General features: G+C 39.8%; 1 protein-coding gene across 4 annotated transcripts in view; it reads left to right on the forward strand.

Moving 5' to 3' along the window:
* Positions 1-25,502, forward strand: part of CACNA1C (calcium voltage-gated channel subunit alpha1 C) — a 1,048,429-nt gene that overhangs the window by 159,405 nt on the left and 863,522 nt on the right. The window contains exon 1 of one of the 4 annotated variants that reach the window (XM_036758695.1): positions 15,078-15,128. The exons of the other annotated variants lie outside the window; for them this stretch is intronic. Coding sequence (XP_036614590.1) covers positions 15,080-15,128 — 49 coding nt within the window. The 5' untranslated portion in view covers positions 15,078-15,079. Of the gene's footprint in view, positions 1-15,077; positions 15,129-25,502 lie in introns of those variants that run through there. 4 annotated transcript variants of the gene reach the window in all.

Genomic DNA, 25,502 nt, shown 5'->3' on the forward strand with positions numbered 1-25,502 from the left:
CTGAGGTTTCATGAATCATACACATCATCTTTCCATGTAGGAAAGTAAACAAAACAGTTCAACTTTTCTTGATTACCTTTTCATGCTTCTCTTGATTCTTGTGTTTGAAAGTCAAATTTTCTATTCAGTTCTGGTCTTTTCACTGAGAAAGCTTGAAAGTCCGCTATTTTATTGAAAATCCATATTTTGCCTTGGAACATGATACTCAGTTTTGCTGGGTAGGTGATTCTAGGTTTTAATCCTAGCTCCATTGACCTCCGGAATATCGCATTCCAAGCCCTTCGATCTCTTAATGTAGAAGCTGCCAGATCTTGGGTTATTCTGATTGGGTTTCCACAATACTCAAATTGTTTCTTTCTGGCTGCTTGCAGTATTTTCCCCTTGATCTGGGAGCTCTGGAATTTGGCGACAATATTCCTAGGAGATTTCTTTTTGGGATCTATTTGAGGAGGTGATCGATGGATTCTTTCAATTTCTATTTTGCCCTCTGGCTCTAGAATATCAGGGCAGTTCTCCTTGATAATTTCTTGAAAGATGGTATCTAGGCTCTTTTTTTGATCATGGCTTTCAGGTAGTCCAATAATTTTTAAATTATCTCTCCTGGATCTATTTTCCAGGTCAGTGGTTTTTCCAAGGAGATATTTTACATTGTCTTCCATTTTTTCATTCCTTTGGTTCTGTTCTTTAATATCCTGATTTCTCATAAAGTCACTAGCTTCCACTTGCTCCAATCTAATTTTTAAAGTAGTATTTTCTTCAGTGGTCTTTTGGACCTCCTTTTCCATTTGGCTAATTCTGCCTTTCAAGGCATTCTTCTCCTCATTGGCTTTTTGGAGCTTTTTTGCCATTTGAGTTAGTCTGTTTTTTAAGGTGTTGTTTTCTTCAGTGTATTTTTCAGTATTTTTTGGGGTCTCCTTTAGCAAGTCATTGACTTGTTTTTCATGGTTTTCTTGCATCCTTCTCATTTCTCTTCCCAATTTTTCCTCTACTTCTCTAACTTGCTTTTCCAAATCCTTTTTGAGTTCTTCTATGGCCTGGGGCCAGTTCATGTTTTTCCTGGAGGCTTTTGTTGTAGGCTCTATGACTTTGTTGTCTTCTTTAGGCTGTATGTTTTGGTCTTCTTTGTCACCAAAGAAAGAATCCAAAGTCTGAGACTGAATCTGTGCGCGTTTTCGCTGCCTGGCCATATTCCCAACCAACTAACTTGACCCTTGAGTTTTTCAGTGGGGTATGACTGCTTGTAGACTAACGAGTTCTATGTTCTACGTTTGGGGGGGAGGTGCCAGCTCTGTCAGAGCCGCACTCCTCCTTCCCCAAGAACCCCCAGTCCGGACTGGGCTTAGATCTTCAGCAGGCTGTTGCACTCCTGCTCTGATCCGCCACTTAATTCCTCCCACCAGGTGGGCCTGGAGCCGGAAGTAACAACAGCTGTAGCTGCCCCACCTCCGCTGCCCCCGGGGCTGGTAGCCGAACTGGAAATCCTTCCACTCCCGCAGCTTTTCCCACTAACCTTCTCCGCAGTCTTTGGTGTTTGTGGGTCGAGGGGTCTGGTAACTGCTGCAGCTCACATATTCAGGGCGCTAGGGCCCCCTCCGCCCGGCTTCTGGTCTGGATGGTCCACGCCGCTCAGGCTGGGCTCTGCTCCACTCCGTTCCCAGCTCCCAGCTCCCAGCTCCCAGCTCCGTGTGGAATAGACCTCACCCAGAGACCATCCAGGCTGTCCTGGGCTGGAGCCCTGCTTCCCTCTGCTGTTCTGTGGGTTCTGCCATTCTAGAATTGGTTCAGAGCCATTTTTTATAGGTTTTTGGAGGGACTCGGGTACTGAGCTCACTCTAGTCCCTGCTTACCAGCCGCCATCCTCAATTCTGTTTTTTAAGGTGTTATTTTCTTCGGTATTTTTTTGGTGCCTCTTTTACCAAGCTGTTAATTCTCTTTTCATAATTTTCTTGTATTACTCTCCTTTCTTTTCCCAATCTTCCTTCTACCATTCATACCTCTTTCCTTAATGCTTCCAGGAATTCTTGCTGGCCTTGAGTCTAATTAATACTTTTTGAGGCTTTTCTTGCAGCTATTTTCATATTGTTGTCTTCTAAGCCTACGTCTTGGTTTTCTCTGCCACCATAGCAGCTTTTTATGGTCAAGTTCTTTTTGTTGTTGTTGTTTGCTCATTTTTTCAGTCTTATTTCTTGACTTTGAACCTTGTGTTAAAGTTGAGATCTACTCACCTGGGGCTGAGGAGGCACTGTGCCAAACCAGGCTTTTTTGTGATGTTGTTTTCAGTTACAGTTCTGGGGGGTCTGCAAATTTTTGTTGCTTCCAAGGTGGTGTTATCATGGGAGAGGTATCGTCATTCCTCCCTCAGTCTACACTTTGTTCTTCAACAAGGAAGGGCCCTTGACCTCCCGAAGCTATAAGCCCGAGTGCTCCTCTTGGCCCTGGTTCTGTGACCAGGGCCCATGCTCCCTTGTGATTGATCACAAGCATTCCTCTCTGCCCTAGAATTGCAACCCAAAACTGCTTATGGGCAATAGAGTTGTCAATCAGTTCCAGCTGCACCCAATGCCAGCAAAAGGTCCCCTGTAATCTCTTTCTGACCAGTTGTCCAACTCCCTTATGGTCTCTGGCATAAGAATTCCCACAGCTGCTGCTGTCATGGCAGGTTTCAAGTCCCATGGCTGGTGCTCTTGCTGAGCTCTGGGCCTGTATCACCCTGGTGTTACAGACCTTTACTGTGCACCTCCTAAGTTGTCTTGGGCTGGAAAAATGTTTCCCTCTGACTTTTTGTTGTCTCTCTCAGTCCAAAATTTAATTTGAAGCATTATTTTAAAGTTGTTTAGAGGTGAATATTGAGAGAGTTCATCTGGGTCTCAGCCTATATTCCACCTTCTTGGCTCCTACCCTCCTTTCTATATTGTTCAACTACTTCCTGATATTTTTTTGATGGATCTTCATATTCACTAATGATAGATACCCCACCCCCACCCCCAATAAGGCCCTACCCCAGGCCCTTGTTTCTTCTTTCTCTATACCAAGACTTCTTCACCTTGGTTCTGTGAACTTTATTTTGATCACAGTACCCAATGTAATTGGTTTCCTTGGTAATCCCATATATTTTATTTTTTGCATTTAAAAACATTCTTCTGAAAAGGGGTTCTTAGACTTCAGAAGAATGCCACAGGGGTCCATAACCTGCTCTCACCTCCCAAACTCTCTCACTTGGCAATCTCATTGCCAAAGCTGTCATGGGTTTATCATCTCTATGGTGGTGATTCCCAGATTTATGTATCCAGTCCATGTTCTCTCTTATGCTCCAGTCTTGAATCACCAATTGCTTCTTGGCCATCTTGTACTGGATATCTCATAGATATCTCAAACTCAACATGTCCCAAACAGAACTCATTATCTTCTACACCTTCCCCCCAATCCAGTTTCCCTTTTACTATCAAGGTCACCAGTATCTCCATCACCCAGGCTTACAACCTCAGTGTCATCCTAGATTCCTCATTTGCAGTCCCTTCACATAGACCACCTGGATAGAAAGAAGAAATAGATGAGAAGTTAGAGAAACAGATCAGTAGCCTGGCAAAGAGACATGGTATAGTGGTAAAAAGGGACTTTAGTCATCAACATCCAGACATCTACTAGAGCGCTCTCTCTCTCTCTCTCTCTCTCTCTCTCTCTCTCTCTCTCTCTCTCTCTCCCCATCTCTCTCTTTCCTACTCTCATTCTAAGCCAATTGAATAGCCTAAAACAAACACAAACCCTACTTATAAGTTGCTTTATGTCATCTAAGAAGGTCTTTTGTGGAGTGTCCCAGAGATCTATGTGCTATTTAATAATTTTTCCATGACCAGCACAAAGAAGGTATATTTATGAAATTTGCAGATAACAGAAAGCTAGGTGAACTTACATGTTGGATGAGAGTCAAAATCCAAAAAGATCTTCTTGACAGGCTAGGGCATTGGATCACATCTAACAAAATAAAACTGAATATAAATGTAAAATCTGACCTTTGGGTTAAAGAAATCAAATTTCACAAATATAAGGTAGGGAAGGCATGGCTAGACAAAAATTTGTCTGAAAAAAGTTCTGGGGTTTTGTGGGAATTGCAAACTCAATATGTGTTGACAGTGTGATATGTCAATGAAAATAGCTAATGTGTATCCTGTGGGGCTACATGTAGCCCCTTGTCACATGTAGGTCCACAAGAAGCTAGCACATGTTTTAAGAATGATGTGTACCAACTCACCACCTCCCCCTGATGTTTGTTTTTACCAACCAACCAGAGGACATGTTAATTCGAATAAAATATGTTTAATTAAACAACATAGCAAATAAATTGACAAATGAAGAGAAGATTCAACCCTCCTCTGCCCACTATGTGCAGTGTTCTCTGTGGGCCTCTTGCTTCATTGGTTACATGGTTGCTACTGGGCATGCTGTTTCTGCTAGGTGTCCGTTCTCTGAACAATACTGAGTATCTCTAAAGGGGATGTAATCACTGAAGTGATCCTTTTCTGGGATTCACCATATTTCCTGCTCTTGGCTTCCACTTTTTAAAGTAAAGTGACATCTCATTGATAAAGGCAGATGTCTGACAGCTCTTTAGTAATAGCTAGAAGCCAGGAGCCATGATACCCAGGTAAAGCCTAGTAAAAGCCAGCTCAGTGCCATCAGGATAAGAGTAAATTTTTTTTTCTTTTTATTTCCTGTTTCTGGGACTAAATTGCAGAATGTTGCTGTAGATAGTTACGTGATTGTGGTAGAAATTCTCAAGCTCTTTTCCAGATTGGCATGCAAATAAATTTGAGGTAGTACAAAACCTAATTTAAGGAGGGAAGGATTAGATATTAAGTTACAATGATTCTTCTCTCATCCTTGGATGCTAAATGTTTTTCTATCTTTTACCATAGAAGAACTCATTTCCTTCCTGTGCATCTTATGCTTTGGTCGTACTGGACAAATTGTCATGCCCTGAAAACACTGTGGCTCTTCCACATTTGTGCTCTTACTTATTTACACTGTTCTTCCTTCTGGAATTACCTTCCCCTTCATGTCCCTAGACCTAATGTTCAATTTCTACCCATCCTCAAGATCAGACAAATGAAGTTTCCCTCATCTTCCCAGTCAGAAATAATCTCCATCTCTTTTGAACTCACAGACCATTTTGTACTTCTGTCATTGAAATTGCACATGATAGCTTGCCTTAAAATTACTTATGTTCTTCAAGAGGCCTTTTTTTGTTCCTAATTTTTATTTCTAATATCTATATTATATTTACATAAGATTCCCCCCATTAGGATGTAAGATCCTTGAGGGCAGGAATTGTTTTTATCTTTCCTTGTATCCCAAGAACTTAGCACAGTGCCTGGACTATTATAAACCCTTCTGATTGATGATTGTTTGATTGATGTCTTCCTCTATGTTCAACCATAAATTCTATCTGGGCAGAGATCAGATTTTATTCTTCATACTCAGTTCCCTACACATAGTAGGAACTGAGCATTTGTTAGAGAATTAATGACAGTTTGCTAATTGATATGATCCCAAACTGAGAATTCTTATATTTTATAAGAGTCAATGTGATATAGTGGGAAGAGGACTAAATAAACCACTCTACCTCTCCAAGCCTGTTTCCCCATTTGAAAATATATATAATAATATTTGTACTATTACTTATCAGTGTGCAAGGACAGTGCTTTGCAAACCTTAAAGTGTTATAGAAATATGATGTAATAAATAAAAATTATGTTATCCAGTTCCTTTGGTTGATAGAGCCTACAGGAAATCATCTTATCTGAGATATTCCTTTTAATTAATTCCAGATAAGCAGGAAGATTTAGATTACATATAAGGAAGATCACCAAGAAGATAGTTGCAGTTTATGTGTCAAAATTTGTTGCAGAGAATGAGGAAATAGAAAATTTTTATTAAGTACCTAAGGTCCTCCAAATTAAATCAATATATTTGGTTTTTAATAACTTAAAAATACAGAGGTGGACATAGAGGACAACTTAGGAAAATATCCAGGAAAATATGATTTAGGTTTAAGAAATTAAAGAGACAATAGAAGTATCAAAGAAATTGCAAAAAAATTACATGGAAGTCAGTCAGTAAATGTTTATCGAGCACCTGTTATATGTCAAGCACGGTGCTAAGCATTGAGGATACAATCAGGAAAAGAGAAAGACAGTCCCTTCCTTCAAAGAGCTTACAATCTAATGGGAGAAGACAATATATAAAAGAAAACTGAAAAAGTGTGTGTGTGTGTGTGTGTGTGTGTGTGTGTGTGAGTGTGTGTGCGTGCGCGCGCGCGGTAGTTTGCAAGGAAGAAAGGGCAGGGAAAGTATTTGGTACCGAAGCATGATGCAGAAGTCCAAAGAGGTACAGCTGGATGGGATAGGGTGAAGAAGAAAGAAAGATAAGGGTGCAGATACAAGATGGGACAGTGTTGTTACTGTTATGTTAAAGCTGATGTATACTAAGAAAACAAACAAACAACAACAAAAAAAACCCAAACAAGCTATGTATGCTAGATTCAGTGTTTCAGTGGTCTTTACATTTATTGATGACTGTCAAGTTTGTAATGAATTTTTTTAAAAAAGCAATAAACATATGTCATGAATACTTCAAGTTTCATCATCTCTATTTTTATTCTTACCTCCTGCCCCCAGGAAGGTAAACAACAAAAACAAAAAAAGAGAGAGAGGAGAAAAAGCAGTTTAGCAAAATTTACCAACATATCACCCAAGTCTGACCCATAGAAGATAGTCTCTCACTTCTTTAGAGACAGTTTGGAGGTGCTTTTTTGGGGCCAAGTTTGACCATTTTAATTATATATATACATATATATATGTGTGTGTATATATATATATATATATATATATATATATATATATATAGTGTTCAGTCTTATTTTGCTGTTGTTCTTTGTTTTTGTATTGCTGTAATCATTATATTTGCTGTTTTCTTGGTTCTCCTTACTTTTCTTTGCTTCAGTTCATATTTTTTCCTATACTTCTCAAAATTTTTCATATTTATCATTTCTTATAACATAGTAATATTCCATTGCATTCATGAACCATAATTTGTTTAGCCATTCTCCCATGAATGGGCATCTACTTTGTTTTCAGTTCTTTGATATTTCAAAAAGTGCTTCCAGAAATCTTTCAGTGTACATGGGACCTTTCCTTCTATTTTTTTATTTCTTGAGAGCAGATGCCTAGCAGTTGGCTCTATACGGGTCAAAGGATATAGAAACTTCTACCACTTTCTTGCATAATTGTATAATTCCAAACTGGTTTCCAGAATGTTTGGAGCAATTTCTACATACTCCAAATACTTATTAGTATGCTTGTCTTTCCATACTCCAGCAATGACTATTTTCATACCTTGCTATCTGTAAGATGAAACCTCAATGTTGTTTTGATTTGCATTTCACTTTACTCTCTTCCCATATCTAAAAACACCGTCCTTGTTCCTTTCACACAATCCTCCATCTACTAACTCTATTCCTTTTCACTAGTTGTACCCTGTGCTTGAAGTGTTCTCCCTCTTCACCTCTATCTCCTGGCTTAATTTCAAGACTTAGCTAAAATCTCACCTTCTGTTAAGACATCTTTACCTCTCTGCTTATGCCTTCTTTTTGAGATTACCTCTCATTTACAGTGTATATATCTTATATGTACATAGCTGTTTTCTTGTTATCACTTTTGATAGATTGTGAGGCGTTTGAGGGCAGGAACCATGTATTTGCCATTCTTTGTACCTTCTATTAGCAGAATTCCTGGCACATAGTAAGTACTTAATAAATAACTGGTGATTGGCTCATTATTATCTACCTTCCATCATTAATAATGGTTTTGAGATTTACTCTTTGACTCACTCATTATTCATGATGTCATTAACTTTTCATTAAGGTTATCGTCTTTTGTTTGCGTTCCTTGTGTTAATTATATTTTTATTGAGTTATTTTATAGTCAGAAAACATTTCTTTGGAATTTCTATGTATGCCAGTACCTGGCCATTTTTGGTAGAGTAAATCATAGGGCTGAGAGATACATATAGCCTTTACTTTTCCCATTAATAAAATACATCTTTTATCTCTGAATTATCCAGTTGTTTATTCAGTTCCATATGTTCCTTTCCTCTCTCCTTCTGTTAGCCTTATCCAGCTCTGAATGAGGAACATTAAAGTAACCTATAATAATTGTGTTAGGACCTAGTCCTTTTTGCAGTTCATTTAATCTTTCCTTTATGAATTTGATATTGATTTCTTGATCTGTGTTTCTTTTAAATATAAGATAGTTTTCCTAGATGTTTTTATTGATACTATACATGTTTATTTTTGCTTCGTATGAAAGCATGATTTAAATTCTTGCTTTTTTTGGATTAGTAAATGTTGTTCTAGCTTTTTATTTTAATTCTCTATGCCTTTACTTTTCTAGGTGCATTGTTGAGTATTGTTTTCTTATCCATTTTGGGGCATTCTTTTTCATTTTATTGAATTGTTTTTCTGTATGTATTTAAAGTTACCATGTTCTTTGCATTTCCTTGATTTGTTAATTGATTTCTTCCCTTTATTTTAATTATATATTCCCCTTCTTTCTCTACTCTTCTCCAATCTCTGATTTTTAAGTGACTTTCTTTAGTAAAAGTTCAATTTTCAAATACATTTTCCTTTGCCTTGTCCTTCTCATTATTTCCATTCCCTTCCAATCTGTTCTCAATATTATTTTCTAGCTGATGGATTATACTCTTACTTGATTCTTCCTTTTTCTGTATTTCATGGAATTAAAATTCCTGAAGTACCAGTTTTGAAGTACAAGCTTCTATCCAGTTTTTCTGTTAATTGCCTTTATAAATCTTGCTTTATCCTCCCTTTTCTCTGTGGTCTCACTCTCTGCAATATAAATTTCTGAAGGAATCAATGCCAAATGGAAGTATTACCACACAGTTGGAATTACCTTGTTTTCGAAATAATGTTTCATGCTACCCATCCTTCTCTGCTGCCCTCTTCATGATCAGTTGCCTTTCCAAAAACCATCCATCCTGACTTTGATGCTACTTGTCCTTGTTGTTCCGTTGTTTCAATCATGACTGGTTCTTCATGATGCCAAATGGAGTTTTCTTACCAAAGATACTGAAGTAGTTTGCCATTTTCTTCTCCAGTTCATTTTACAGATGAGGAAACTGAGACAAACAGGGTTAAGTGACTTGCCCAGGATCACACAGCTAGTAAGTAACTGTGACCATGAAACTGAGAGTATGCAGCTTCTCGGTGTGAAAACTCCCCCTGATTAAACCCGCCATTAGGTCCCTTTATCCCGTTGTAGGCACACATCTCTTTTCCCATAGAAATGTTCAGTGGTAGCTTCCACCCCCTATCAGGTAAGATTTCCCCTTTCTGGTCATTGGTTTCAGTCTCTCCCAAACATCCTGTCTTGAAACTGACAGCATCTTAAACAAAGGAAACAACTGGTTACTGATGTGGGTGTCATACCAGAATTATTGGTCTGCATATAGTGAGACCATCAACTAGTTAGAAAAATGATTAAAATCAACACCAAATTTGAAGAAAGGATAAAGATGAGACAGCTGCAATCTGACCTATTTAAAGAACTAATGTTTCTAAAATGAGAAATGGATAACAGAAGAGATACAGTAATTACATTTCCATAAGAAATGATAATAGTCCATGTCAATACCTATTCTATTATCCATTTCCACAATTTGGCAGCCAAAAGAGGCCAAAATCCACATCAGACAGTATTTGCCAAATAAAGAGACATGGTAGCCAAGGGTAATATTAGTGTAGGATATAAATTCATTTGAAACACATTATGGAGGAGAATGGCAAAAGAAGAAAACGGGTTGGAATGAGGTTGGATTTCATTGTCAGGCCATTTCAAGACCATTTAAAGATGGGACTAGAAAGATAATAACAGACAAAAATAGGAAAGGCCTGTCAACACTCTTATTACAGACTCCTTTCTTCATCAATGACAGTAGAGCCACAATATTTGTACTCTAATTTCACAGTCTCTGATGTGCTGAATGAGGAAGGTAAAATGGCAGTAAAGATGGGAAGAAAAGCTATGCCATACTAAACATATGCAAGGGAGGGTGATACTGGAGACAGTATAATTTTGAGGGCACTAATTTTCAAGATATCTGAAAGAGGATAAGATAAACTTTGTTTTGAAAAAAGCCACACAGGTTGTATTGTTATAGAAAATACTATTAAGAGAGCATTTATAACTACTGATCTATATGCCTACTTCCCCACAGCTACAAAACCTTTATGAGGTACACAGGTATTGATAACATTTATGAGGCATTTCTCAGGTACAGTAGAGCTTTAAAGCCTCTTACCCCACAAGGTGTCTCCCATTCACATATTAAAATCATATAAGATTTTTAATATATGTAACATTAGAGACAATTTCAATAATTCTAATTGTTAATTTCAAGCAAGATATAAAAAAAGACTTGTGCTCTTCAAAGATGTCTGCCACACCAACAAGGAGATATATGCTCTTCAAAGACATAAAAGGACAGAATCCAGATGGAAGGAGGGATGTTTCCCTAGAAATGATGACATCCTTCAGATGTTTCAATTTGTTAATGATATGTTGCTTCATCAAGTCTGGGATGTTACAGCACCTCCTAAATGACTTTCGTAACCACCAAAAATAATTCAGCCTAATAATCCACACATGGGATGGGTGAATGGGAATAAGTGGATTAAGAATGCCTATTATCTAAACTGCGGTAGTTGGATGGACCATTAGTACATATATCTAGGACAAACACTGAAGAATTATTGAGTCTCAATGGGCTTGGTTCAGAATGATAAAGGAAGAAGTGAGTAGGCTGGATTGCATTTGGGAAATTGTGAAGTTTGGCCAAAGAAATAGCTGTGAACAGTCCAATGGGAATGGTGTTTTTAAATATTTCCAAAGTGAATTTTTGTGGTTATGAAAAGAAATGGTTTCCGGGGTGAATCATACAATAAAAGGGAAAGAAAAACCTAAACAATGGAGAAAAATCAGAATGAACTCTCTTATACTAAGCTCATTTTTACCTAGGAAGAAATGACACTTAACTGTGATTCAAAGTCATGAGTTGGGATATGGTCATCCTTTGCATAACTGAATTATGTATTTAGAAAATAACTTTTTTTTTCTTGAGAGGAAGAGAGGACATATTTCAGAGCGGGAAAGAAAACAGAAAAAAGGCAACTTAAGGAGCAAGAAGGCAATATTTCCTTGGAAAATTTATAAAATCACATTACTTATTTAGGTGTAATATTTTGTTGCCACAGATTCAATCTATCCCCTCTATTCATGTAATTTCCAAAAACTTAAATCCATTCTGAGTGCTAGATTCACATCTTTAGCTGGTTATAGGACATCTTTTGGATGTCCCACTTCAAACTCAATCTGTTGCAAACCAAGCTCTAAAAATGCCTTTCTTTAGAAGAGTTCAGATGAAAACTGAGGATAAGAATCCCCTACTTTGTGGATTATCTGCAGCACATTTTAAGATAACAACTGACATTTATGTAGTTTTTTTTAAAGTTTGCACAACACTTTATCTGCTTTATCTCATTTAAGCTTCAGAGAAATCTTATGAGGAAGTTTCTTACAAGTGTTATTATTATCCCCACTATATAAGCGAGTCTCAGGGAGGTTAAGAGATTAGCTAGGAAGTATCAGAGTTAATATTTGAACTCAGGTCTTCCAGGACTCTATCCACAATGCCACATTTTCTCCAATGTCTGCTAAGAACATCCAAATAAATTTAAATATTATCTTAAATAGTAATTAGGCATGCGTTACACAGAACAAGCTGATAATAGATATCAAGCTAAATACATATGTAATGCATATAAATATATCTGTGTTTATATCAAATCAACAAGCAATTATTAAATGCTATGTGCCAGGCACTGTACTTAGTGCTAGGAACACACACACACACACACACACATGCACACACATATATACATGCACATACATACCTATATATGTATGTGCATCTATATGTGTAAATATATGTATGTACACACATATATACAAATCATATATATATGTATCCATATAAAATTTTTAGGCATTTTACCCCTCTCTATCAGTGCAAATACTTGAGAGTTTGGAGTGGAAATAATAGGTGATTGGTTTTTGTTTTTATTCCAGACCTATGGTTTCATTGGTGAGGTGTAGAATTTACCACTGGGAGGTTATATGTTGTGTCCATTGCCACACAGCTAGAATGTGACCCAAGCAGAATTAGAACCCAGGTTGTCCATATTCCAGGTTGATTTTCTTTACCATGTTGCCTCCATGGTGATATTTATCCAGTGGTGTTTCCACCAGAGAGGGGAAGAAAACACATTTCAAAGCTGAAAATAGAATTGAATAATGAAACTGAAGGAGAATGAAGGCAAATATATACTTGCTAGATTAATTAGAAAAGTGCAGATATAGCCCCCAGATTTACAAAGTGCTTTTTATATACATTGTCACATCTGATCCTCTCAACGGTTCTGTGAGGCAGGCACTTCAAGTAGCATTGTCCCATTTTACAGATGAGGAAACAGGCTCTGAAAATTTAAAAGATTTGTTCATAGTCATAGAGGTAGTAAGTGTCAGAGCTGGCATTTGAAGGTAGATCTCTTTTGACAAACCCAACATTGTCATTCTTCCCCTTCAAGATTAAATGGTATTTCATTTCTCTATGTTTTGTGGGCATTCCTACGGTACCTGAATAAGTACATGTTGTCTGCCTTGAATGCAAAGACGGTTTGACTTTGGTCTTTGAATCCTCAGAACTCAGAACAGTGCCTAGAGATTAATAAATGCTTATTGATTGATTGGTGCTGAGAATATTGCCACTGAAGAGGCAAGGGACATGTACATGGTCACACAGCTAGAAAGTGTCAAGAAAATATTTGAACCCAGGTTTTCTTCATTCCAAGTCCAGCACTGTTTATCCAGACCAAGGTGCCTCTATAATAAAACTATTCACATTAACATGCCACTGATTCTGCTTAAATGTATTTTTCCTCTGCAACAATATTTGCATTTTAAAGGCAAGTTAAATCCTTAAGCCAAAGGTATGAAGTTATAAAGACTGAATTTCAGGTATTAGTTATTAGGTAGAGGGAGGTCTTTTAAGGGTACTAGATCTAACACCCATGAAATCACACTACATGTGTAGCTAGGATCGTTGCCATGTAGAAATACGATTCTCACAGAATCTCTAGACCCTACTAAAGACTACCAAAGCTTACTGCAGAGGGAGCCCTTGTCCCCATGGGTCTGTATCAAGCGTTCCACAGAACCTGGGCATTCTAAAACTTGCGCTTTGTGCATTTGGAGATGATGCAAAGTGTTATCTCTTCTCAAAGCAGCTTCTGAATAGCAGGATGAATGACAGGGATAATTAAGAGTGGATAAGGATACCCCAGGAGAACGTGTGTCTGTTCCCACCAAGGACATAGAAAACTTGGCTCTATTAATCCATTCAGACATCGGGGCACCACTACCTTGCCTAGAAGACTCCGCCGGGTGGTGTCTCTTTTCACCGTACACCTCGGTCCATCATGTCCATTCTCACGTCTCAGTCAACATGGGCTTTGATTGCAATTGACCATATATAATCACAATTCACTTTGCCGTTTTGTTAATGCCATTATCTAAGAGACTCCAGCAATTCATTAAATTGTATTTCCCTTCTTGAAATTCTGATCACAGAGGTATTTCCGGAGTGGTTGGAACTGCAGGCAATAGCCCGCAATAATGACAATAAAGAGGGCGGTATGTGTGAGTACGTGTGTTGCCGGGGATTGAGGGGGGTGTGTCTGTGGAAATGGTGGTGGTGATGGTGTGTAAAGTGGGGGGGCAATCAGTTGTGATTGCAGCTGGTTAACAAACACGGTGGGAAGGTTATCTCAGCTCCCCCAGTCCTCTTCTCCACCCTCGCCGCCCCAACGTTCTCCCTCCAAACGCCACACTACCCCCGCCCCCCCACTTCTCAGGTCTTTCTTTCTTCCTATGTCCATTAGTTACCCCTCGAACTCCCCTAGCTCCATCACCCACCACCTCTCTGTCCCTGGACAGCCGGCCTCAGCTCTCTTTCCTTGACGTCATGTCTGTAGAAAGAGCTTTTCAGCAGGCGCAGAGGAGGGAGGAGAGCGTGTGCTTAACTTTGGGCTCAAGTCAGCCGCCGGCTTCGTCGCTGTGCGCCCGGCTCTCTGCGCGCTGCCGCCACCACCGCCGCCGCCGCCGCCACCGCAGCCACAGCTGCCACATCTGGAAGCGTTCAGCGCGTCTGCCTGCCTCCACAGCGCCCGGCAAGCGGAGGGGAGGGAGAGGCGAGGAGCTGGGAGGGAGTGAGGCGCTCTCTCCCGGTGTCTCCCTCTCTCTGCCTCTGCAGAAACAGCTCCTTGCCAGTAGACCACTCTCAGCATGCCTCGAAGCGGTGGCGGAGGCGGCAGCATCAGCACCCGCCGCTTATAGTCTCTTCCTGCCCTCCTCGATATTAGGAGTTGGTGGATCTTTTTAAGAGGAAAAAAAGGAAGGGGGTTGGGAGAGGACGGAAAAAAAGAGGAGGAGAGAGACATTTTAACCCTTTACTGGCCTTGGAGTATCCTCCTCCCCCCACCTATTTTTGGGGGGAGGGGGCACAATTTCTTTCCCCTCCCTCCCTTTCCCTCTCCCTCCCCCTACCCCTTTCCACCTCTTCTTGATCTCTCTTCCTCTCTATTTTTTCAAATGGTGTAGCGGCCAGAGGTGCTGTGCTAAATTCTTGGATGGGGCCCGGATGTACCGAGGATGCATTACAATTTCACTAAAGGAGGCAGTAGTGGAGAGAATCAGTTTTTGGCATTTGTTGCAATAATGGGAATCAGGTAATCATCGGAAGGGGGAAATACTGCAGCTCCACGGCTTCCTTGGATTTTGCACGAAAGACGACCTCGATCTCCGAAGAGGGATTAAACCAGAGCCGTTTTGTGGAGGTTTTCCCCCCCAATCCATCCTATTTTTGGTTTCTTTTTTTCGCGTTTTGGTAGATGGTCAATGAAAACAAGAGGATGTACATTCCGGAAGAAAATCATCAAGGTAAGGCTGGACCCTGCCTTTCCTCCCTCGCCGGGGGCTTAAAGCTCGATATTCCTTCTCCACCCCTTTTCTCCTCTCTCCTCCTACACCCCCTCCCCTCGCCTCTCGATCCCTCGGATCCTCCCCTCTCCCCGCTGCCCCCCATTTGCCCTCTTCCCTCCCTCAGGAGTTTCCCTGGAGGCTGGTTTTGAGAGGAGCCGCGGGGTGCAGGTTTGGAGACGAAGCTGGACTCTGCGCCCTTCCTCCCTTCTCTCCTCAGTCAACCTTCCCTTCGGTTTCTGTGTCCATAGCAGCGGTGATCAGGGGCAGTTGGGTGACGGATAGGAAAATTTCCGAGTCCCCCCCCTCCCTTTCCAGTCTTCCCGAGAGCATGTGCTTCGTATGAAATGCCAGGCGGCAGGAGGCGGGAGGAGCGGGGGTGGGGGGGTGGGGGTTAGTTAACCCAAGTCTCTCTCCTCTCTCCTTTCTCCCTTTCTGAACTGAACTGTTGGAAAATCTGGCAGTGGGGGAGGGGGTGCAAGGAGGCCGCACAGTCCCCCAGTTTTGGGAGCTGGGAGAGGATGCTTTGATTACCAAGCCTGCCTTGAACTGGTGTCCCTGGCCTCGAGGTACTGCCGGTCGCGCAGATAACCCGAGAGACACACTCAGCCCGGATTTCCCCCGCCCCGGGGCTCCCGCCGGCTTGCTGAGGCGTCTATGTCGAGTACTAGTACCCCTCCTGCTGTTTTCTATCGCTGGCGCGCTCTGAGTTGGTGGGTAGAATGCAGATGTGTGTACAGTACACCCAGTCTCTCTGTCTCTCTCTCTCTCTCTCTCTCTCTCTCTCTCTCTCTCTCTCTCTCTCTCTCTCTCTCTCTCTCTCTCTTCCTCCCTCCCCCTCCCTTTCTCCCTCTCCCTCCCTCTCCCTCTCCCCCTCCCTGTCTCTCTCTCCTTTTCCCTCTATCTCCGTCTCTCCCCTTCTCCTCCCTCTCCCTCTCTTTTTTCTTTCCCCTCCACACTCTCACACACCCCTATACATTAATCCTCACATGTATCTACTCACATTTATATAGAGAATTCACCGATATATGTACACCTATTATCCTAATTGTTACGCTGTAATTGCTACATGAATGCTATATCCAGCCTGTCCCCACCCACATACATACTACACTCCTTTAATATGTTAGCATTTAAAGGTTAGAGGATAATGTGGGTTTTTTTGTTTTGTTTTGTTAAAAAAATTTTTTTTAAAAGGAGTATGGTTTCCTCATGGGGAAACATAGTATGCCCAGTGTTTTCTGAGCTTACCCATCCTGCTGACATCAAGTCTCACCAGCTCCCCCTGTGATTTTGAAAAGCAATCAAATTAACTCTCCACTTGGAAACTTTCTCTTTCCCATCCCCCCACTTCCAAGTCAACAAGTTATTATTTTTCAACATTACTTAGTGTAATCCTTGGGATGGTTTGTAAACAGGGATGGTTTTTACCTGATGTTGCCTTACAAACGTTCAGTCTTCTCTCTCTTCCCCCTGTGTTTGCCTCTGTTTTTCCTATACTGCTTTCTCTATGCTTCCCTAAATCTGTCCCTCTCACTTTTTTCCTATATACATCTATTTTCCTTAGTCTTTGTCACTCTGGGAGCACACAGATGTGATTCTTCTCTTTAGAACTGGATGATTGAAAGGACTGTTTCTGTTTTTAGCTTTGCTCCCCTACCCAACACTCTTTCCCTTTTTGGGATGGTGCTTTTACCCTTCCTGAGTCAGAATGTCTCTTTGCCCTTTTCCTTTCATCCTTCGATCTTTTCAGATATCAAGGTCCAATTCTTTCTTTTTACTGTCAGAGTAATTATATTCTGTCAGGCAAAGAACTTTTTGTAGAATATGGGACCTTGGATGAGTTCCTGAATTCACAGGGATAACAATATTTCTCTGGATGGGAATAGGGTCAGTACTCTATAACACTTCCCACACTTGCCCCCAAGCTCCTTCCTTTGAAATGATAGGGTGGGCTGTTAGGAAGGGGAGGAGAGAAGGAAAAATAAAAGGTTATAGTTTTGAAGAATCAAAAAGGTTCCTTTCCAATTCACACAATTTCCAAGAAACAATGCTTGACCCATCTCTCGGCCCACTACATTGGAGCAGACAGTCTTGAACATGGGTCTGGACCTTATCATTATACTACCAATAGTAGTAATAATATTATAGTAATAATTATGCACCATTATGCCACTAATAAAGAGAAACCTAAGACTTTAAGATATTCTCATAGTCCATGATAAACTCACAATATCCTCTTCTTTGCCCTTGGCTGTTCCTTCTTTACCCCTCTCGCGAAGGGTGGCAGGTAGGAGCTTTGGCACTGAAGCCATTTATGAGAAAGATGGAGAGATAGTGTGTGTGAGGGAAAGAGCTCTGTCTTTCCAACAATATGCCAACACTATGGCAACCTGAATTCCAGTTTTCTCCCTGAAGCTGCAGTGATTATATAATTCATGGGAACATTTTTTTTTATCCATTCCTGGGTGTAGATTATCAGGTGAAAGTGCTTTATTTCTCTTGTCCCCTTACCCATGGACATGAAGAATATACTTCTTTTTTCTCTTCCTTAGTCTGCTGGTTTCACCTAAGTTTTTAATGTGTATTTATTTTTTTCTTGGAGTAGAGGTGAGGTGAGTAGAGGTGAGGTGAGGTGAGGTGAGGAAGGCTGTCAGTGAGATTAAAGAATACCTTAGAAGCAGGGGCATATTTACAAGGAAGGGGGTGCTATGACTTAAGGATCAGAACTTGAATAACCAAAGGAAGATTTGGGGGTTAGGGTCAGAGAACAACTCAAGGGAGAATCAGAGTCAAATAAGTTCCTTCAAATCAATAATAATATTAGTCAAAGACTGGGAAAACAAAAATATTTGATGAGAAAAGGGTATGGGTTCTGTTTTTCTTGGGTTTAGATATAGGAAAGGTGAGTGCCCTGGTTCTTTCTCTTCAGATACTGTCTCAAGGGTGTGGGTAAGGGTGGTTGTGTTGAGTTGGGATGGAAAATATAATATTAAAGTGTCTGTAAGAAAATGGTTCCTAGGACTAGATTACAGGTTTAGGTTGTCATATATAGACCTCTTTTCATTTCTGATGCATTCTCTGCCCTAATTCCAAGGCAACTTCTTTTCTTTCACAATGGATTTTCCACTTCAGGCTTCAGCTAGCAAATGAGTTTCTTAATAGTCAATCATTTAATGAATACAACTCCTGAATATCCCTTTTCCACCAGAGGGGGGAAATGTGTTTTCCAAGTGTAGAAGATACACTATTACTTTTTTTTACCTATTCAATGATGCAGTATGCTAGTAATCCTATGAAAAAGGCACAATACTCAAATGGATTCATGATTTCATCAATTTTGAAGTTCCCTCCAGTGATACAGATCTCCATCCATCCACGTCTGCCTGTCCAGTTCCATTTCTGTCCATGTTCTCCTCTAAGTTCATCTTAGGGGTTGATGTCCCAGAAGTCTTTCTTTAGTGAACACTCTTTCTGGCCATCTATCCCCTCTCAGTCTCATCACAAGACTAACTCATCTTCTTTCTATCATATATTTCCTTGATGATACCTTTTATTCCCATTCTTCAAAATTTTCCGTTGGTTATATGGTACAGCCTACTCAAACCACCTTTTCATTACCCTATGCATAATACTCATTTTTAATTCTTCAGAGACTTATTCTGAGCCTTATCACCATGTAGCAAATAAACAGAATGTTAGTATTAAAAAGATGGGTCTTAATTTTCAGGAAAAGTTTGGGGTCATTAAAGGACCTTTGGAATTTCTCAAATGCAATTCCACTCACTATTCTCTTTATCTCTAAATTCAGCTTCTCCATCTCTGTGTTCTGTCACAGATTTATATCTGGTTGGACAAGGATGTATCTTTCCATCCAAATGTATGTGGTAGTTGAGAAATAGGCATTCTTCATCCACTTCATCTTTTTTGTGTGGATGGTCAATTCAAACATTTTTGAGTAGTTACAGGTGTGTGCCAGGTCTTGATTCAACCAGCACAATAGTTTTCACAAACAGGAACATCTGGAGAATCTCATCATACACAATGAAAGCCTTATACTTTGTTCTGGATCTCTTTATCACAATGGTGAACATGTTTGGCAAAAGTAGACTTCACAGTTTTGTATCTCTTCTGATGTTTTGATTAGAGGATTACTGAAAAGATTATTTCTGTGGCTCTATCTTTCAAGGAATCTTAAATGATTTTGACATATGGTTGGGAGATGCCCTGTTGAATAGAGCCTTTAAGATGGTATTTTGTTTTATTAAATCAAAGCTTTTTCATTATTGACAGAAAAGCACAATGGGATCTCATATATATTTTTACCTTTTAGTCAATATTATCTATTGATGAATTTCGTTTATGAAAGCCTATCTGTTCCCTACTAATATTGAGGATGCTCTTGATTTGTTTATATGTGGCTTGCATGAAGATTTTGTATAGCTGGAAGAATAGGCATATAGAATAGTAGTGTTTTGGGTTTTTTGGTCACTTTTGGTGGGGGAATATTAATAAGGTCCAAGATTTTTTACATGTAATTAGTATCTTCTCCTGCAAATATCTTGCATTACTGACCTTTGTTTTTTCACAGTTGTGACATGGATATACACTTAGTTCAATTTGGCTGCTTTTCCTGTATTTATTCTTTTTAAGTGCGATTTCTACTTCCCCCAAAAGAACATCTGAAAATGTGTTGTTAAGATTACCAAGTGTGGTGATTCCTCTGTCTTTGATGATAAAAACAGTTTATTATAGTAATCTTTATAGAACTTTTCCATTTTCCACCTGTTTGTTGTCCTTCTTCCATTTTTTTGTCTTTAAATGCCCTTGGGATGACTTTGCTTAATTGGAGCTCTTGCCAAGTTATTTTTTTTAAACAAGTTTTACTCTCCACTGCTTCTCAATGTTCATGATTGTATAGATTCCTGCAGGAGATTTTACAAGTGAGTTTATATGCTAAACTTCTATCACTTTTTGAAAGTAAGTCAAATGTTTGCTGACCAAGGCACTTTATAGGCTCTTTTGATCTTGTGCCAATAGAATGACAATAGTTAAATTTATGAATAAAATTACTGTAATCAATGTTGATGTCAATACTGATATCCAGTTCCCATTTTCATTGCTGATTACTTGCTTAAATAGTTCAGGATTTAGTTATTCCAATTGTATATGATATTTTTTCTTATTATTATTTCTTTTCCTTGACTCTACTAACTTACTGTAATTCAGGAATAATGTCCACATAAATAAAAAGTCTTTTCCTATATGTTTCAATGTGTGTGCGTGGGGGGGGGGAGGCGGCATTATTGGTGCTATCCTTAGCCTGCACCTACCAATTTTCTTAAAGTGCCCATTATATAAAGGAATGAGACTTCTCTGTAGTTCACAAGTCTTTTGGCCTCCCTCATTTCTTTTTTTTCCAAACCACATATTTCTCATAATCTATACATATTCCCACCTATATTGAAATAACTGAATTTCAGGGTGCATGCTGATTTAATTTGGTGGGTGGTATTGAGTTCTTTGTAGGATTTTTCTTCATCATCAGCAACTGATGTTAATTCATAAGCTGTAATTATTTTCGTGGTGGTCTTTTTGCGAATATTTATTATCAGTGCTGCAATACAAGCTAAATAGATCTTGTGAAATAATGTTCTTGTTATGTTCCTGGTTCTTAGTCTTCCTAGGCTAGCTATTCCATCGGGTCTTCTGCCAGCATCCGTCTCATACAATAGTACCCTTTCCTACAGCTGTTTTACCTGAGCTTCTCCCCACCATGGGTACTTCTACCTACCCCATCTCTGCTTTCCAGCTACACATTGCTGCGTGATGCCCTAGGAGAATTCTACCATGTGGCAGAAGCCCTAGGGATAACGATAAGCTTTCTAATAAACTACCACTCTATCCCAATGATTCAGAACCCCTGGCTGTTATTGTTTGAGCTTCACTTTCCATACCCTACTGACCACTCCTTTCTGGTCAATCCCTCATTCTAAAGCTACTCACTCCTTTCACTGTGCTCTATATAATGCCTACTCTGTAAGTAACAAATTTATTTCCATCTGAAACCTTTTCCTTTCTCACTTCTTGTATCTTCTTGCACTCACTGAGACCTGGTTCCTTTCTGTTGACAAAGCTTCTCTGGCCACCCTTTCCAGCACCTGGTTACACTTTCATTCATCCTTCCAACTCATTGGTCAAGGTGAGAGACCTGGAATATTAGCACCCCATTTTCATTTCCAAGATTCCCTTCTGCCGCCATTACTCAGTTACTTCACATCTTTTGAGGTTCACCCAATCCATATTAAGCACCCAATCAAGATTCTGATAGCTGTTTTCTACTGGCCTCAAGGACAGTTTCATTGTTTCCTCAACAAATTCAGTCCCTAGCCCATGCCTCTCTTTCTTCTTGCCTTTCTATTAGGAAACTTAACATACATAGTGATACTTCCTCAAACACTCTAACCTCCCAGCCTCACAATTTATTCATTTCCATGACCTACTTTTCCTCTTACCCAACCTTAGCTACGTATACAGATGGCCCTTCCCTTGATTTGCCATCACCCAAATGTTCCACTCTGAAATCCCCTTCTTTGATCACACTCTGTTCTCATTCCACCTCTCCCTCTGCCTTGCAATCCCTAATCTCCAATCTTTCCACCCTTCAGTTCATTCCCAGGCCATCACCTCTGCTATAGCCTCCTCCCTTTCCCCTCTTGACCCTTTGGTGAACCAGTTCAATTCTACGATGCCCTGAGTCCTTTCCTATTGTTTCCTGTTGACTATCTTTTCCCACCCTCAGCCCCAATTGGATTAATCCCACCTTCTTCCTTCTTCAGTCCTACTCCTGTGCTTTTGAGAAAGCTAGAAAAAAATCTTGAAACCATGTTTCCTGGGTCCACTACAAATTTATGTTACACAATTTCACTGTGGCCTGATTCACTATCTTATTCACTATAGTGGCAAACATTTTCAGCTCTCATCACTTCTTGCTTTGCTCTCCCCCTCCCTACCCTGTCAGCTGAGACTCTTGCCTTGCATCCTACTGAAAAAATTGAGGCCATTCACCAAGACTTTCCTCTTCTTCCCTTTTGACCTCAGCTTGCATAAATCAGGTGACTTCTGCAACTATTTCCTTCACCCTTGTCTTAAATGAAATGATCCTTCTCTAGTGTTATGCTGAAGCCAGCTTTAACCCGTGCTCAAGAGCTGATTGTTAAACTTTCATTGTGAGCATTTATATCTGAGCAATTGATAAATGCAATAAATCAGGACTTGATTTATTGTTTTCTTGATTGTGATGGAAAAATATTAACAATGCAGATTAAATTTAAAAGTGTGTTGTGCATGATTTTTCCCCCAAAGAACAGGTTGTTAAACATTTATCATCATGCCCTACCCTTCTCCTTTCCAAGGTTAATCCCTCTACATTCACATTCCTTCTTCTCTAGCAGATTGCTCTTTCTATAATCCCTACCCTCTCACTAGTTTTCAATCTCTTCCTGTCTACTGACTGCTTCCCCCCACCTATAAATATGTCCATGTCTTCCCCATCCTCAAAACCCTCTCTTTATCCATCTCTGCTAACTATTATCTTTTATCTCTCTTCCCTTTTGTTGCTAAAATTCTCAAGAAGGCTATCTTCCTTTCCTTTCCTCTCACTTTCTGCTTCACTCTCTAGTCTTCCGACCTTACCATTTAACTGATACTGCTCTCTTTAAAGTTACCAACAATCTCTTAATTGCTAATTCTACTGTTCAATCTGGAACACTCTTGATGAGCCTCTTTTACTTGATGTTCTCTTCTTTCTAGGTTTTTATGACACTGCTCCCTCCTGTCTCTCTGACCACTCTTCTGTCTCTTTGGCTGGCTCTTCATTCAGGTTCTGCCCAATAACTGTGGGTGTCCCCCAGTGCTATGTCTTGTTTCTTCTCTTCTCCCTCTATACCATGTCATTTGGTTATCTCATCAGCTCCCATGGATTTGATTATCATCTCTATGCCAGTGATTCTCAGATCTACTTATCCAGATCTCAGATCTATTTACCTCTTTCAACATTTCAACATCTCTCATTCCTGACTGCTTATTGGACATCTTGAACTGGATAACCCATAGATATCTTAAACTCAACATGTCCAAAACTGATCTAATTATCTTTCCCCGAGTCCTCCCCTCTTTCTAACTCTCTTATTACTGTCAAAGGCACCACCATTTTCCTAGACACTCAGACTTGAAATCTTGATGTCATTCTCAACTCTTCACTCCTTACCATGCCTACCTCCCATCCAATCTGTTGCCAAAGCCTGTTGATTCTACTGTAATAACATCTCTCATATATGCCTCTTTCTTGCCTCTGACACTATCACCACTCTGATATCTTCATTCCTGAGCTATTGCAATAGCCTTCTGGTTGGTCTTCCTGCCTACTCCAGTTTATCCTACAATCAACTGATTTTCCTGAAGTGCAGGTCTAACTGTGTGAAGCTATAATGTTTCCTTATTACCTCTAAGATCAAATATAAAATCCTCTCTTTGGCTTTTAAAGCTCTTCATAACCTGGCCTCTTCCCACTATTTGAATCTCTTACACTCTTCCCTCCTCCATATACTCTATGATCCAGTGACATTGGCCATCTTCTTGTGTCTGTTCCCTGTGCATTTGTCACTGGCTGTCTCCCATGTCTGGAACTCCCTCTCCTTCCTCATCTTTGTCTCCTGGATTTCCTGGTTTTCTTCAAGTCTGAGCTAAAATCTCAGCAGCTCCAAGAAGCCTTTCTGATTAGCTTTGATGTGGTTGCCGTTGCCTCTGTTGATTCTCTCTATTTTACCCAGTATGTATCTTGTTTGTACATGGTTGCTTGCATGCTGTCTCTCCCATTAGACAATGAGCTTTTGAAAGCAGGGATTATTTGCTTTTTTTTTGTGTCCCCAGTGCTCGGCACATAGCAAGTGCTTAATAAATGCTTGTTGACTTGACTTCACTTGCCTTTCCAGATTGGTAAAATTTTCCAGAGCTTAGGCTACCCTGGCATAGCATTTGAGAACCAAGCGTCAAATCCATGTGATGGAGTGATTCAATATTAGAGCAGCATTTTGTTGAAAAATTAGCATCTTACAGTAATCATAATAATGCACAATAACATCTAACAAATGACCAGAAAACCATGGTGGCCACACTATTACTTTTTCCAGGTTAAAGAACTGTATTATCCTTTTATGCTCTGGGAATTGTATGAACACCAGGGAAAAGAAATCACTGAGTATCATAATACCATACAATGATCCAGAATATAAATAAAATTATTTATAATAGATACATACATAACCACATCAAGATAATATAGATAATAAATATCCATGTAATAAATAAGTATATATGGCATACAATACATAAGCAAGTATAGACCATATGCTTATTTAATAATATATTTAAATATGTAGAGCAACAGAGAGAACACAAGCAGAAGCTTTTAAATGAATCATCCCAATGCTTAATACACTTCTGAGACCCAGAGTAATAGAAAGTAGGGAGTGCTTCTTATGAAGAACCCTCCAACTTTTTTTTAACCATCTTAGGTTATGATGTTAAACTGGGGAGCATACCCTGCAGATTTAGCTCTTTCCAAAACCCAGTAGTGCATTAGTAACCCCTGGAGCCATGTCTCAGAGCCTCACAGATGACTTCAGCCTTCTTTCGCTGTTTGCCTGTTTGGTTGACCTCTCTTGGGTGTCATTCTTTGTAAGAGTCACTGATGCATTGAGCTCAGGAGACTCACAATGCAGTGATTGGGGGACTTTTCAATAGTCTAATGGGGCTACTTTGACTTTTGCTGCTTCTAGTAGATGGTGGCCTAGAGCTCAGGTGTGCAACTTTGTAAAACAGAAGGCATCCCAGGGAAGTCTGAAGGCTTCCCCTCCAGACGTGCTTGTCTACAATGTTTCATGCTAAGCAGCAGCACTCTCCTTTCTGTGCAAGTATCCAAAAGGATGATTCAATTAAGTTCAATAAGCCTTTGTTAAGTGGCCAATACATTTTAGGCAATGGGAATATGAAGACAAGATGAAAAATAGCCCCTTTCATTAAAGAGCTTATACACTCTGCTGAGGGGAAGTAGATTTTTTCAGGTTTGGGGGCTTGTTTTTAGTTAGATCTGTTATTTCACTGCTAAATGGAATTTCTGGTTTTTTCATTGGTATAGGGAACTTCTAGTCCTCCTACCAATATGGCTCTGCCATATATCTTCCAAACGGGCCTGGGGCTTTGAGATGAAATAGCTTGCCAGTGGTTGTGCAGCTAGTATGTATCAGAGGTGGGAGTAGAACCAGACTGCAGCTT

This window comes from Trichosurus vulpecula, chromosome 5 (genome assembly GCF_011100635.1).
Source record: "Trichosurus vulpecula isolate mTriVul1 chromosome 5, mTriVul1.pri, whole genome shotgun sequence".
In the NCBI taxonomy this organism is placed as follows: domain Eukaryota; kingdom Metazoa; phylum Chordata; class Mammalia; order Diprotodontia; family Phalangeridae; genus Trichosurus; species Trichosurus vulpecula.